Below are 16,591 nucleotides of genomic sequence, written 5' to 3' on the forward strand. Positions count from 1 at the left end.
CCACCATCTGGAGCACCACTGGGACCTTGGCAGGAGCTTACTGATACTTTGCAGAAATGAATGACCAATGGAGTAATCAAAAGCTGTTGTGATGAGGCGCTTAAGTAAAATGAAGAAATGATAATTGACAGAAAACTATGGATGAAAAAGCATCCTCGGGGAGGATTTCTGCTTCTGCCCATGAAGGATTAACTGCTGTGACACCTTTCAGCCATAAACGCCTAGAAGAGCAGACAAGGTATCTGAAACATTCTTTGCAGATATCATGTAACAGTCAGCATAGGACTTTGAGCCCCGAGAGAAGGAAAACTGGTGAGCTCTAACATTTTGCCAGCTTATTGCTGAAAGGCAGTTCCCAGGACGCAGACCAGGGAGGCCCAGCAGCCTCGGTGAGCTGAAGAGAGGGTGGAGTCTGGGGAGACTCAGGTATTTAGAATCACACAATGGAATCTGAGAGACGAGGGAGCTCCGGAATCTGGGAGATGGGGCACCCTCAAATCCCCGTGCACAAGATTTATGAGCTGAAATTCCACGAGGCTGGAGAAAGACCTGCAGGAAAGCAGTCGGCCAAACAACTTCCGAAACTCACACGGGGCTAAAAGGGGTTCATGTTCCCGCCAGCCAGAGTGGAAAGACCTCGTCCTACACGGGCACTGGGTACAGTGCGCAGAGGGTACTGCTTTAGTAGCAAGGCTTAATTAAACCCAGACTAAAGGCTGGCTTGAGCCTTTAAAAGCTGGTATGAGCCCTAACAAAACTCAAAAGCAAGTCCAGAAAGGGTCAGCTGATGACAAGTAACCTAACCTTATGCCAGAACAAAGTCCAACATCGCATAAAGTATTCAAACAAAATCCAGCACCCCAAAACATAAAATATACAATGTTTGGCATATAATAAAAATTTTCCAGGCAAGAAAAAAAGCAGAGAAATGTGACTTGTTAACAAGGAGAAAGTTTACTAAAAAAAAATCCAGAAATAATGGACTAGCAGACAAGAGTTAAAAGGGTTATTATAAATATAAGTTATACGTTCAAAAAGTAGAAGAGAACATAAACATGATAAGCAAAGAAATGAAGGCTGTTGTTAAAAGGGGGAAGGGACATCTGAAGCCAAAAAGCACAATTACCTGAAATTAAAAATACATTGGATGGGATTAAAGACAACATAGACACAACAGGAAAAAAAGACCACTGAATCTGGAAACACAGCATCAGAAATTACCCAAAGCAGGACAGAAAGGAAAAAAGACTAAAATAAAATCTGAAAGATGCATCAGTGACCTGAGAGAAAACATGAGGTGGTCTAACAGAAATTAGGAGGGTTGGGGAAGCAAAATACTGTAAGAAATAATGGCCAAAGTATTTGATAAAAACTATAAACCTATAGATCAAAGAATATATGGAGCATATTAGTGTGAACTCATCCTTTTCAATATATGTAGGTAAATATAAAAATACACATGCAAATGTGTGAGCTCGTATGCAGACACACATATAAAGACATGCACGTATTTCCTTGCTGAACTCACCAAGAGGGTCTGGGAGTGGTTTCTAAACACCACTCTCCACTAAAAGAACTGGGGCTCTTGGAGAAATGCCTGATTCTAGGACTGGGGCCAGGGAAGAACAGGTAAGTCTGGAACATTATATTGTGCCAGAAAATAAAATATGTTCAAAGAATTAAGAGACTGTGTCAAAAGGACGTAGGAAGCTAAACTGAAGGTATTCCAAATGGCCAAATTTGGAGCAGTTTGAGATTGAAAATAAACAGCTGTCCCTTGGTATCCATGAAGGGAACGATTCCAGGACCCCTGTGGATACCAAAGTCCTTGGATGCTCAAGTCTTTTATATAAAATAGCATAATATCTGCATATAACCTTCGTACATCCTCCCATATAAATCATCCCTAGATTACTTATAATATCTAACACAATGCAAATGTTATGTAAATTGATGTAAATGATACATAAATAGCTGCTGGCACTGAGCAAATTCAAGTTTTGCTTATTGGCACTTTCTGGAATTTTTTTCCCCAAATATTTCCAATCCGCCCTTAAGTGAATCTGTGGATACAAGACCTGCAGATATGGAGGGCTGAATGTAATGACTTCAACAGACTATAACTCACTGAATAAAGCAGAAGTTCACTGTTCTACATTTACTTAAATGAGGAGGAGAGAAAGGTCTTCTTTATAGTAAAACACAAACTAATAAATGTAAAAGGAATGACAAAGTTAGAAAATCACTATTTGGTAACCATCACTATATAATTAATTCAAGCAGGAAACGTCAGTGGATGTTAATAAGCAGTGAAAGAAAAGTGTTAAAAAACAAGATTACAAAGTCTCATGATACCACCTCAAAAACACAGTAATTGCCCAAAAAAAGGGAAAAAACTTTATAATCAAACTGGGCAAAACTGATATTTTTATATAAAAATTGTATACAAAATTTTATATAATTATATGAAATACACGTATAAATAAAAACAAAAAGAATTTGTTTCCAGCTGACCTGGACTACGAGAAATGCTACAAGTTCTTCAGACTAAGAATAAATGACAATTGAATAGAACCTTGAATCTGTAGGAAGGGATTAAGAATTCCAGAAATGATAAACATGTGAGTAAATATTTTCTATACATAGAAACTATATAGTTTTTTTCCTCTCTTGATTTCATTAGAAGATATATGGTTGTTGAATACAATTCTTTAATAGATAGATATATATATATATACATATATCTCCACTATGAGATTTCTAATACATAGAGATCCACAACATATGACAACACAGAGAAGTGGGAGAGGATGGAACCATACCACTGAAAGGCTCTCACATTTTACGTGACGTGGCACAATACTAACTCCACGTGATAACGTATAATACATTGAGGATGTATATACTGTGATCCCTAGAGCAATCACTTAAAAAATAACACAAAAGAGTACAACTAAGAAAGCTAACTGAGGAATTAAAATGGAATACTAAAAATATATTCGATTGATCCAAAAAAGACAGGAAAGGAGCATGAGGGGAACCGAAAGCAGACAGAACAAATGAGAGCAACATGGTAGACCTATATCCAACCACACCAATTAACACTCCAATTAAAAGGCAGACTGTCAGCCTACATACAAAACACCCAATTATATGCCATTGACAAGAAATGCATTTTAAATATAAAGACACAGATAGACAGATAAATGGGAAAAGATACACTGTGCAAACAGTAAGCATAAGAAAGCTAGGGTAGGTATACTAACATAAGGCAAAGCAGACATCAAGACGGGGGTAATACCATGGACAGAAGGACACTATGATAAAAGGGTCAATATAAAATCATTAATGTGTACGTACCTAATAACAGACTTCCAAAATACAGACAGAATAAAAGGAATAGATAAATTCACATCACAGTGAGAGATTTTAACACTTCTCTTTCAGTAAGTGATATAATTAATTAAATAAGGATACAGGAGATTTCGAACACCATTAACCACAACTTGACCTAAAACATTACACCCAACAACTCCAGGACATTCTTTTCAAGTGCATATGAATGTGTTTTATTCACCTAATAAAAATAAGGTCCCATAAATGTTTGTTGAATAAATAAATGAGATGAATAAATGCATAGAGGTGGAAGGTGAGTGTGTGCTGACTTTAAAGTAACAGCCCTTGGCTGTACTGACTATCTCATAGTTAGAGAAATGAACAAGATGTTGAAGCTGACCATGTAGCCTCAGAATCACCTACACGTCTCTGTTTCAAAACTCCCAAAGAGCACTACACAATGCTAGGCAAAGAAGAACAGAGGCTAGTGAGTGAGTCAGAAAAACCAGAATACATGGGGTAGTCATGAAGCTAAAGGAAGGGAGGTTTAATAAGCAGGATGAAATCCTACGTTAAATATGAAAAAGAAAAGGACGGCGTGGGCTGAGAAAAACTTTAGGCATGACATTTATGCAAGAAAAGGGACCACTAGGAACCCTCCAGAGGAGCACATGTCAATGAGATGATGTATAGGAGAGCCTGACCACAAAATCTTAAGAATGGTCAAAGCAAAAAGGATGCAGGGACAGCACGTGGTGGCCATGTAGTCAGTCAGTTTGGCCACAGTGGTAAGAAAAGAAAAAGCATGGTAGCAGAAAGAAGGGGCAATGGCGTCAAAAGAAGGTCTTTTTGTCTTTCCTCTTTAAAAGATGGGAAGAACCTTGTATCTCTGAACAAGAGGAAAGAGGTTCACAAAGCTAGGTGGGAGAGACAAGGAAAGGACGGAAGCAGAGTCCCAGCAAATGGAGGAAAAAGGGAAATGGAGAGGAGCTAAGTTTCAGAGAAAGGCAAAGACACACCTCCTCCGAGACTTAACAGAAAGAACCATTAATGGACGCGGGCACAGAGATTTTCCGGAGGAGGAAAGTGGGGCTGCTCTTGCAAACCTTCCCCACTAGTTAAAGCGACCATTCTCCTGGGGCTTCCCGCTCTCCTAAGTCAGACTCGCATTCTGCTGGTTAACAGCCATGTTTACAAGGTTAACTGAAGTGCTGTTACACATACAAATAAACCTACAAGGTAATCGGGAATGAATTACCAACTTTTCAAAGATGGTATCTGGGGGGAAATATACTCTTGGCATCAACCCTGGGTCTAGAGGTCACCTCTAAGCCATTCAGAGAAGACTGGCTGATTAAGATCCACCCCCTCCACTTTTCGATACAGAGGTAAGGCCTGACAGCTGGCAGAGGCAGGTGTCTGATAAATGTCAGGACTTTCTTCCTTCATTTTATTTGTCTGGCTAATAGCTTCTCGGCCTTTTGGCTAAGATCAAGTGTATTTGTCTGGCTAAATAATGAGTGGGTGAGAAAGATGTGGATAAACTGGTCATCTGAAATCCAGCTCCCTCGTGTTCTTCATTCACATCAGCCTTTTCCATTGATTCATTCTTCCCCCCGCTTCAACCTCAAGCACTAATTCTCAATGTTCCATGTAATTTGAGTGCCTTCACTGCTGTTCCATGAGGTTTTTGCTCCACCAAGAAAATCTCAGGCTCTTTTTAATTGTCAAAATTTCCTTCACGTGCATCAGGTTCTTAACAACCAAGCACAGAACTCCCAACAGAGCTGCTTAGTATCCCAACAGAGCTGCTTAGTATCACTTAAGCATTTACACTGTAGATCTTCCTTGTTGGTAACAAAGACAGTCCCCTCCTTAGGCAGCAAGGCAATCTTATGTTGTACCCAAGGTCAGTAACAAAAATGATAGGTCAGTTGCAAAGAACGTCACACGAGTATGCACAACCGCATGTACACACATACGTTCATCACCAGGAGTGAACAGAGTAATTATTTTGTAACTTATTTATATACGAAACATCAATATTGTGTTTCTCTTTTGAGTATTTCATTTCTACAGAATGACATAAAACAGTGGGATTCATTTAAAACTACGAGTGGTTGAATTTTAAATAAGAAATCTACAGGGCTTGTTTAACCCCTGGTAATCTGTCTAGTTTGCATCCAATCTACATTTTGCTTTTGTGCTCTGTCCTGGCCATTTATTGCTGCTTTGTTTCAAGTGCTTACCATTAAATGTGTTACATGTCAAAACAAATTGCTAATTCAGAGACTGCTATGAAAAAAAGAAATTCTTTTGGCTTAAAATAAAAGAGGAACATTACTAATGTAATGATATTTGGCATTCGTATGGAGCGTAAATTATACCCCGGGATATTTATCCAAAAGGGTTAAGACCAGAGAAAGAATCTGCTTGCCTGTTAAAAATGCAAACATTACCTCAGTCATAGGAATAGCCCCAAACTCGCCCAGTCACTGCCTCTGCAGATCACCCACCAGCATTTGCATTACATCACACAACATTACAGAACAATAGTGAACTCTGTGTAATACTTGAATATATTGTTTTCAAAGAATAAACTGTCATTAACTTGAATAAAAGCTTTCTGAAATCAAACCTGGGGGGTACAGCCCTCACTGAGTGGCCCTTTGAGAAACAGCCTCATCCTGAAAGCAGTAAAGTGGGGGGAGAGATTAAAGGCAACAGTGATGAGTGGCCCCAGCCCAGCAGGCAGACACAGGGCTTTAAATCACGAGGCAAACAAAGTCAGAGCAGCAGGCTCTGCACCAAACGCTGCACCTGAGAATCCAAACCAGCTGGGGCCGATCCCCTATTTCCGACACAGCCTCGTGATTTTCACCATGTGCTTTGCTAGAATTGGAAACTGAGTCTTTCCTTCTTAAAGTGTAAGTGACTTACAGTATTAGTTTCAGGTGTACAAGTGATTCAATTCGGTATTTTTATACACTACAAAAAGATAACCATGATAAATCTAGTTACAATCTGTCACGATACAAAGTTACTACCGTATTACCGAGTATATTCCCCTCGCTGTACTTTACATCCCTGTGACTTATTTCATAACTGGAAGTTTGTACCTCTTAAGCTCCCTCGCCTGTTTCCTTCATCAGCAACTCCCCTCCCCTCTGGCAACCACCACTTTGTCTCTGTATCTGAGTCTGAAATTGAGTCCACTGTATGTACAGAATAGTTAAAACTCGATGTCCTGATGGCATCTTGAGATGGGCTATCACTTATAGCCATGTGACTTCAGGCAGTGAACTGAAGCTCTCAGCCTCAATGTTTCAATCTAGAAAATGGAAAGAATAAGAGGGATCATGCAGAGCACAGGAGGTGAGGATTAGCCACTACTACTACCACGATTACACTTACTTCCACCCAACTGTCCCGCTTACCTACTGTTCCTAATCACTGTCAAAGATGTTTCTTCGCACGTGAAACGTGAGCATCAACTTAAATGCTCACTGGCTTTCTCTGTTCCCCGCAGTCTGGCCACTGCACACATGTTGCCATTTCTATTTTCACGCCGCTCTCATCAGGTGATTCCCCTTCCTGCCTCAGCCAAATCCCAGGACACCTCTTACCTATAAGCCTCCCCCGCGCCTGTTCTCAATATTCTCAACAACCAAGGTTCAAAGGGGTGAAAAACAAAGCCGGGGCAACTAGCAGCCACTTGGCAGCCAAGTCCCAATTAAAATCCAGGTAGTGGAACCCTACTACCCTGTTGGTGGGAATGTAAACCGGTATAGCCACTGTGCAAAACAGTACAGAGGTTCCTTAAAAAACTAAAAATAGAGCTAGCATGTGATCCAGCAACTTCACTCCTGGGTATATACCCAGAAAAAATAAAAACATTAATTTGAAGAGACACATGCAGCCCAATGTTCACACCAGCACTATTTACTATATCCAGGACATGGAAACAACCCAAGTGCCCATCAACAGATGACTGGATTAAAAAGATGCAGTATATTTATACAATGGAATATCCCTCAGCTGTAAAAATGAAACACTGCCATTTGCATCAACGTGGAGGACCTAGAGAATATTATGCTTAGTGATATAATTCAGACAGAGAAAGACAAATACCATATGATATCATGTGTATGTGGAACCTTAAAAATAATACAAGTGAATGTATATGCAAAACAGAAACAGACTCACAGATACAGAAAACAAACTTGAGATTACCAAAAGGGCTAAGAAGGAAGGAGGGGCAAGTTAGGAGTATGGGGTTAACAAATGCAAACTACTATATATAAAACAGATAAGCAACAAGGATATACTAGTTAGCACTGGGAATTATACTGATTATCTTGTAATAACCTAAAATGGAACATAATCTGCAAAAATACTGAATCACTATGCTGTACACCTGAAACTAACACAATATTGTAAATCAGCTATACGTCAATTAAATAAAATCCAGGCAGCAACGCACCCAAGTCCAGCTGTGTTGCATTACTGCACCACATTAATTATTCACACTCAGGGTTCCCAGTGATGATTTTAAATGAGGTTAACTTCTCTTAATACCAAACCTTCTCCCAGATGCTTCTCCTTCTGGTCAGCGTATCATAAAATATGAATTATTTCAAATGTTTAAAAAAGAAACACTAATTCCAGAAAATTATTCAATATACCTCAAAGTTCTGGAATTTTGGGGGGGTTGTTTTGGGTTTTTGTTTCCAGTATTTCCTTAAAGTGGGAACAAAAATAGTTCACACAGCTCTCACTCAGGACTAGGCTTTCAGAGAAAGGATGCAGTTAACAGGAAGCAGAGGCATGAAAATCATGGCCGTGCACAGCACCACATACAGCTCCAGGAGGGATGGAGTCTAGAACACAAGAGTCCACCTCTAAGTTTCTAAAGATAAACGTATGTCTTTCAAATCTGATTGCACAGCGATATGTGGAGACGGAAATTTCATTCATATTCGCTTCTTCAGAGACTCACTTTATTCCTCAAAATAAGAGAAACTAACGCAAAGATGGGTAACAGGACGTCATGTGTTGTTTTGTGTAAGAGCCAGAAGAGGTCACCAAAGTCTGATGCTGAGACCTGTGGGGAAAGACCGAAGGTTTGCATTTCCCCATCTGTGAAGCAGAGGAAGTGCTGGAGAGAATGAGACGACACATGGACCATCTGTAAAGCATCATTTGCTTTTATTTTTGAAGTACAGTGTGCAATAGTGTAACTAGCATGAGATTTGACGTCAGTGATGAAGGTTCAAGTTCATCCTCTATCAGCCAACTGTCTGATCAGGCACAAATCATCCAAACATATTTAATGATGCAAGAACTAAAGGGATAATGTGTATGTGTATGTAGGGAGGGAAACTTTTTAATACAAATTGCTATATAAGTGTAAGATCCTTTACATCATACTGTACCAGATTAAGAAAACCAAGGTAAGTCAACTAAATCATTTATATTTCTTAATCTTTTGTGGGGAGAGGGAGACAGAGTGATTCTTACCGCAGAAACCCCATGCAGTTCATAGAAAACCACTGCCAGTACTTAATAGAGATATCAAAATAATAAAGTAATATATGTATTAATATAAAGTTAATAAAAATGTAAAATAAAAGTATCAAATGAATAATAAAACTCATTAAAAAGGTAACCACCTCAATATATGCTAATCAGGAGGGCTGACGGTTTGTACACATTCTCTCCTCTCAAATACGAACTCCCTCTTGCAGAAAACGGTTGCCAGGATTAACTGCAAGTGTACCAGTGGTCATGGGGATTTTCATGGATCTGAGCTATTCCATCCATAGTCCAGATCACAAATAAGAATGAAAATCTTCTGGTGGAAATATGACAGGTAAGCCAATTTCAACATCTTTCATTCATTCTTTTACTTAGTCCCTACTTTATACCAGGCTCTATTTCGAGTGCTAAGAATACCAAACTGCACAAAATACAGAAGGTTCCTGCCACCAGGGAGCTCACATTCTAGCAGGGAAATACAGACAGCAAGCAAATAAGTAAACTCTGCAGCAAGTTGATGGAGGTTATGTGTGCCAGGGAAAAACAGGCAGGGAAAAGAGCTGCAGTGCTAAATAGGGCAGTCAAGGAAGGCTTCCCCAAGAAGATGCCATTTAAGCAAAGACCAAAAAGAGATGATGAGTAAGACACAGGGTTATCAAGGGAGGATGGTGAGGCTATGCAAACCTTCCACTCAAGCTCAAGGAAGACAAAATGCAAGGCCTTACCTTTCAAAAGCGGCTGGAAGGTTGGAATCTCTTGCAGCTTGATGACATCGGGGTCGTTGCTGACATTCCGTGAGGCCTGGGAGCCCTGAGCGACAACCACGATGTCATCCATCTTGGCTCGATGCTTAGCTGGAGAAGGGGCCACTGAAAATAGAGTTACATAGCTCAGGCGTTGCATATGGGTTAACCACCTCTGCCTTGCCAAAGCTGTTTTCATGGTAGTCATTTAAAAAATGTTTTTAACACACACACGAATACTAACTGTAGTTACCCTGCAGTGGGGACTGAGTAGGGGGGATGAATTATGGAGGACCTCTGTTTTCTATGGCATTAAAAAAATTCTCAAACTTTATAAGAGCTTAACCATACATGAAACTTTAAAAAAAAAAACTTTTTTTAAATGAAAGTACTGGGGATTGAACCCAAAACTTTGTGCACGCTAAGCATGCACTCTACCACTGAGCTATATCCTCCTCCTGCTTTTCTAATTCAAAGTATTTTATTTTTGAACACACAAAAGAATAAGTAAATTGTTTTTAATTTCTGCTTCTTTGAACCTGCTGACGTTGGTCCCCATTTCACCAGTGAGGAAGGGTACAAAATTTCGCTGTGACTTGCTCGAGGTCAACAGTGCCAGAAACAGAGTTAGGCAAGGAACCAGGGGGTTGTGGGTTGTTGGTATACGTGGCCCATCCCTGTGACGCTGGGGTTGAAAGCTGTGTAGCCACCGGAATCACAGCCAGCTGGGTATGTTTAATCCATCCTTGCCATGGGGAAAACAAAAACCCTGGTTCTCAACCTGAGAGGATGGTGCCAGCTTCCTCGCCCTATAAAGATACAGGGCAGAAATAACCAGTAGGTCCACTGTAGACTGAGGCAAAATTCACAAATTTGCAGGACTGCTAGAGAGGCAGGTCAATTTCAGGACCCTAAGCCCAGTGTGATCCATTTAGAGGGAAGTGATTCAGACTATCCAGGACTCCTTAGACCAAGCTTCCTCTGCTCCCAAACATCTTCCTGGTTGGGGCAAGAATGAATCTTCATTGTTTTACACTCTAGAAGGTAGAATTTGAAGGCTCATCAAAATCACATTTCAAAGGTTGATCCAGATTTGCCACAGAACTACCCTGCCTCCTGGAGACTAACGTCTCTCATGGCATTCACTGTTTTAGAATCTCAGCTACTTTCATTGCTCTTAGAGAAATCTCTTAGCCTCTTTTGGTAATTTACCTACTGTTTTACAAGTCCCAAGCCAGAAATCTGCTACAAAATTAAGTGATTCCTCCTTCCCCAGACCCCAAGGGAAAATGGACTTTACTTAGATCCTAGCTAGCCTCTACCGATTGTCTGTAAAATGAGGCTACTCCGAGGATTAAACACCAACACATGTAAAGCACTTAGGGGAACACGCAAATTCTAATCCACACTATTGGGTAGTCTTGGTAAGTATGCTCCAGTAACTGGTTAGAGCCCATGCTGTTGGTTAGTAGGTGAGCAAGCCTATTAAAAAGACGCAATCACTTCTTCCCACAATCATGCTTCTGGCCTGACAAAGAGAGACAAGAAAGTAAGGGATAACAATTATTACTGCATTTGTTATTACAGATACTACACTCTAGACCTTCGAAAGAAATTAAGAATGTAGCAAAGCTAGCAGATGCTGCTCACCATTAAAAGCTGTCCCAATCTAGCCCCCAGAATGGCCTGAACTAGTTTTGAAGCACACATTTCAGCGTGGAAAACCAGAAGGTCCGTTAGCTTCTACGTTTGTAAATTACAGATCCTACCAAGAACAGAGCAGTCCCACGACCAGGGCTCTTTTTAGGCCCCCAATATAAGCCAATTTGGATTAGCAACTCCAGAGCTTATCCTGGCAAAACCAGTTGTCCTAGGGTTTGGTGGGTAACCAAAAAAAAAAAAAAAAAGCAAATGAGCATCAATTAATCATCAGCTGTTTTATTTAATGAGCGCTCACTCTATTAGGGCAACAATAATCCATTCCTACATCAAACTCGGAGAGAAATCTAAAAAATATGGGCGAGGGAAGAATAGGGAAAAACACCAGAACTTGCCTTCCTGGCCAATTTCCATTTTAGAAACGGAGCTGAGACACCTTCCGATGGGAAGATGCGGTTTCTGGACACGTTCGCACCCAAGGGTTCAAAGCAACTGTACAACTGTCACACATCCCTTCTGAAAACAAATCCCTAGGACCCATCCCCTGTGTGACCCAAATCTTAACTGTCAGTCATTAATGCTAAAGCCAAATATTAATTAGGTCGTCTTTCAAAGAATAGGCTGCAGCTGGGAGAAACAGCTGTTTTGAAAATAAATAACGCAGGGCGCCCACGCTGGCTTAGCCTGCAATCACGGGCACTCATTTCCATCAAGGGAATCAAGGCTGGGACAGATGGCGACTTTTTTTTTTTTTCTTTTTTAAGAAAAAAGCATGGTGAGGGCTCTCTGGGCGTTCCTGCCCGCGGGCCCCAGTCCCCACCAGGCTGAGAGGCAGCCCGCTCCGCAAGCAGACAGGGCTGGCTGGAGGAGGGTGGCAGTTGGGACACCGACCTGAGGAGTTCAGATCGTTGGGTCGGCTCTCGGCCTCGGAGCTCTGCTCACTGCCCATGGTGCCGGCAGCGGTGGCAGCGGAGGAACGGTGGAACGGGCGGTGACCGCTCCGGCGGCGGGGCGGCAGGGCGGCAGGGCAGGGCCGGGGGCCCGGGATGCGGAGGCTACCCGCGCCGCGGTGCGAGGCTGGCGCGCCCAGCCCACGCGGGGCGCGGGCGGCGGGGGATGGGGAGGCCCTATTTGGGGAACGGACGCGCCAAGAGGGGCGGCGAGGCTACACGCTACTCGCCCGCCTTCTTTGGGGAAACCCAAGGGAAGGAGGCGGGGGAACGCCCGGCATCAGCCGCGCCCGCGGCTGGCGGGCGGCGCCGCTTTCACTCACTCGCTCAGGCACCGCAGGGTCGCTCCTTCCGGGACGCGGATTGGCGGCGCCGCCTGCGCGCGGCCGTCAGTTCCGGGTTAGAGGGCCCCGCCCCCGGCCCGTGGGTGGGCGGGGACACTCGCTCCGGAGACTGCCACAGGGTGGTGCAGCCTTAAAGGGCCCGACCGCCTCAAAGCCATAACCGCCCCAAAGGGTGAGCCGTTTCCTAGCGTAACGTTGTGTCACCTTTAAGTATCATCCACACATTAGGCATTTTATCCCTAGGGTCAGAACTTTACCAAATGGGTTTTTGGGAGGGGTTGTTTCGGGGGGGGGGTGTATTTATTTTTCTTTTTTAAAATTGAGATGTAATTGACATATAACATTACATTAATTTCACGTGGGCAACATAATGATTCTATATTTGTATATATTTGCGAAATTGTAAACCCTGTTTTACAAATGGGAAAAGAGAGGTGCTAGATAGACAGGATTGGAATCCACAACTGTCTGGATGCAAAGCTCCTGTTTCAGTTCTCAAGCTAGGAGTCTGGCATTGGACGAGTATAGGAAAAAATACTAGGCGGTGAAGGAAGGAGCTGGGAATGAGAGACAAATAAATAGAAAATGCTGATTCTTGTGTTAGGGTGAGTGTGCATCTTCAAAGGCAAGTGGATGCACCAAGTCTAGTTCCTTTCTGGGGACTTTGACAATTACCCATAAGGCATTCTGAAACTAGCAAAGGCAAGAAAGAAGTACAGGTAACGCAAAACAGAAACTTCCAACCTAACAACGCATTCCTATCAAGGAGTAGGGCAGCTCTGGGATTCTTAGAACTTTGCAACTCACTTTATATTGTTTGTTTCACAAAATTTCAAGCAAATGCCCTGAGATTTTATGTATATAAATATAACCTCAGAAATGAGTGTCAAATTGATGAAATGATTTTTAAGTCCTTTCTACTCTACCAAATCACAGGCATTTCCCCTATTTTAACTCACTTCATTTTCAAAGCAACCCTGATGCCCATAAACAGGTAACTTCCTCGTGGTCACGAGGTAGTAAGTGGTTAAACGGGGGTTTAGAACTGATTACAAATCTCATGGTCCTTTCTTTGCTCACCATTACAATACAGTTGTCCCTGGGTATCCGCAGAGGACTGGTTTCAGGACTCCCAGCAGATATCACAATCTACCGATGCTCAAGTCCCTTACAGTTGGCCCCTCTGATTCCATGGGTGTAGAACCCCCCAGATAAGTACTTTTGAGCAAAGTGCAAATGAATGCAAATTCAGTATTTTGTGGGAATGTGAAGATAGAACTAAAAACTGCCTGAGAGATCAAAAGAGTCTCCTAAAAGGTAATGTTTGACTATAGTCTTGAAGCTTATATAAGTCACCAGGGCTCACTGAAAAGGGCTCACTAGGCAATGTGTCCATTTCCTCTTGGAGAGCCCTTGGCTCTTCTCTCAGCTGTGTCCTTTTTGAGGGGGTGGCGGTGAGAGAGGAGGTAAAAGGGAGAGGAGTAAGTCATATTCTGACTCTTGTTCCCCCTCTTCCACCCCGAAGTATATTTATCTTAGGTTCCATACTGATGTGATGGTGGTTTTTATGCCTCCCTTTGGATGGCCTCTATACTAACAATTGAATAGATTTATAAAGGACTTTCATATATACTGTCTCTATATGACCTGCCTAAAAAGTAGGTAACACTTTCCCAGTTTTACATAGAAGTTAAGGGGTTTATTCTTTATCACACAGCTAATAAGTGATAAAACCAGGATTTGAGTTTTTTCTAAAACTCATCACGCCTCTGTCTACTCCAAACTAACTCCTCCTCCCATGTCTTCATATTGCTGGGCACTCCATCCATCCAGTCCCCCAGGCCAGAAATCTGGTTAGCCTTCCCACCACACCCAACCAGTCACCAAGTCTGGAGAGCATCTCTCTTTAATTTCTCTTCTCTCTCCATGCACTGTTCAGGGACTTCTCTCATTTCTGGAAAACAGGAGGCCTCCAGCCTCACCTCCTCCAATGCATCCTTCGTGTGGCTGGCACAGAGAATTTTCTAGAATTTTAATCAGGTCCTGGACCTGTCACCACTCCACTAAAAACTTTCAATAATTCCCCATGGCTTCAGGATAAAGGTTAAAATTCAGCACATGAGAACCTTCTTGCTCTGACGCCAGCCTCTCTCTCTGCTCCTTTCCAAAAAGGCAAACTTCATGCCAGTCAGGATGAAATTCCCTAAATAGTCACACTATTTTCTGTCTGGAATATTCAGCTTTTCTCTGTCCATCTAGGTATCTGAGCTTCATCTTTCAAGATTTAACTTATGGTTGAAAACTTAGGTCCACACAAAACCCTGCACAGAGGTGTTTATAGCAGCTTTATTCATAACTGCCAAAACTTGGAAGCCACCAACTTGTTTTTAGGTGAATGTGTAAACCAACTCTGGCCCAGACAATGAAAAATGAAAAGGCATGGAGGAAGTTTAAATGCATATTACAAAGTGAAAGAAGTCAATCTGAAAAGGCTACATATTGTATGATTCCAAATACATGACATTCTAGAAAAGGCAAAACCATGGAGATACTAAAAAGTTTCATGTTTGCCAGGGTTTGGGGCAAGGGGGAAGGATGAATAGGTTGAGCACAGAGGATTTGGGAGGCAGCGAAAATACTCTGTGTGATACTGTAATGGTGGATACGTACCATAATTCACTTGTCCAAACCTGTAGAATGTGCAACACTAAGAATGAACATAAGGTAAACTGTGGACTTTGGGTGATTATGATGGGTTAACATAGGTTCATTCATTGTAACAAATGTACCTCTGTCACGGGGATGTTGATAATGGGGGAGGCTATGCATGTGTTAGGGCAGAAGCATACGGGAAATCTCTGTACCTTCTCAATTTTGTTGTGAACATAAAAGTTCTCTAAAAAAACAGAGTTTAAAAAAAAAGAAAAGCTTGAACTTATGTACCTCCTCCCAGAAGTTCAGATTAGATGTCCTTTTTGTGAGCTTCCTTAGTCAGCATCTTCTATTATACATAACATGCATTCTTTACACAATCAATGATTTATGTGTCTCCTCCATTGAATCATAAGCATCTTGAAGGTAGATTTGTGTCTTATCGATCTTTAATTTTCCATGCAGGTGCTCAATATATATTTTCTGAATAAAATACTTTTAAAAAATGCCTCCCCATAAACTTTTTTTTCTTTTTCTTTTTGGGGAGGTAATTAGGTTTATTATTTGTTTTTTAACAGGTACTGGGGATTGAATTTAGGACTTCATGCATGCTAAGCACACACTCTACCACTAGAGCTATATCCTCTCCCTTTATAAACTTCTAAGTATCAGAAGAGGATTAAGAATCTCTTCAGCTAGTGAAGTGACAACGGATATAACTTCTAATTTAAACACCCAGATCATATGAATAGAAAACTTTTCATTAATCATTATTTTTATCCATGTCCTGTTCACTGTCATAACTGAAAAAATAATATATCACTTCAATGAAAACAGATTCATTATATCAAAACCTTGAATCTGAAGTTTCTAAGTAGAGAAAGGGCTACTTAGCGCCTAGCATGGACCAACTGTGAAAGGGGAATTCAAAAAAATGTGAAGTCTCTCTGCCCTGGACCCCAGACCCCGGACCCTGGATATCAGCTACAGAGAAAAAATGTACTGAGCACGCCAGTCTCTGGTTGTATCAGGGAAATTACTCCAATAGGAATTCACCCTGGAGTTTCTTTTGCTTTGGTAACTCTTCAAAACACATATTTGTAACATCATTGTAATTCAAGAGCAGGTCATCCTCTGGATACAACTAGTAGAGTTAGTTTCACACAATGGACCATTGTTCACAGACATCTCTGTCAACAAATGTCTCCTGTAGCTACCGGTTAAAACAAGAGCTGATGGCTGGCAGGCATAGGATAATAATTTACAGCTGCATTGTGCCTGAGGTTTGAAAACTGTTTCACACCAACCAAGGTGGAGATACTGTGAAAGGTTAGAACACTTAGCCAATTAAGTGTCAGTGGTTTAGTAA

At 41.6% G+C, this 16,591-nt stretch overlaps 1 protein-coding gene across 2 annotated transcripts in view; it reads right to left on the reverse strand.

Annotated features, from left to right (window-relative positions):
- The window catches only part of BORCS5 (BLOC-1 related complex subunit 5), a 68,788-nt gene extending 56,132 nt beyond the window's left edge, over nucleotides 1–12,656 (reverse strand). The window contains exons 1-2 of one of the 2 annotated variants that reach the window (XM_015235652.3): nucleotides 12,550–12,656; nucleotides 9,600–9,743 (exon numbers count right to left, since the gene is read on the reverse strand). In XM_015235652.3, the coding sequence (XP_015091138.1) occupies nucleotides 9,600–9,743; nucleotide 12,550 (145 nt within the window). In that variant the 5' untranslated portion in view covers nucleotides 12,551–12,656. Of the gene's footprint in view, nucleotides 1–9,599; nucleotides 9,744–12,167 lie in introns of both variants that reach the window. The other variant, XM_006199870.4, reaches the window with a different exon arrangement.
- Between the last annotated feature and the right edge of the window lie 3,935 nt (nucleotides 12,657–16,591).

This window comes from Vicugna pacos, chromosome 34, assembly GCF_048564905.1.
Source record: "Vicugna pacos chromosome 34, VicPac4, whole genome shotgun sequence".
In the NCBI taxonomy this organism is placed as follows: domain Eukaryota; kingdom Metazoa; phylum Chordata; class Mammalia; order Artiodactyla; family Camelidae; genus Vicugna; species Vicugna pacos.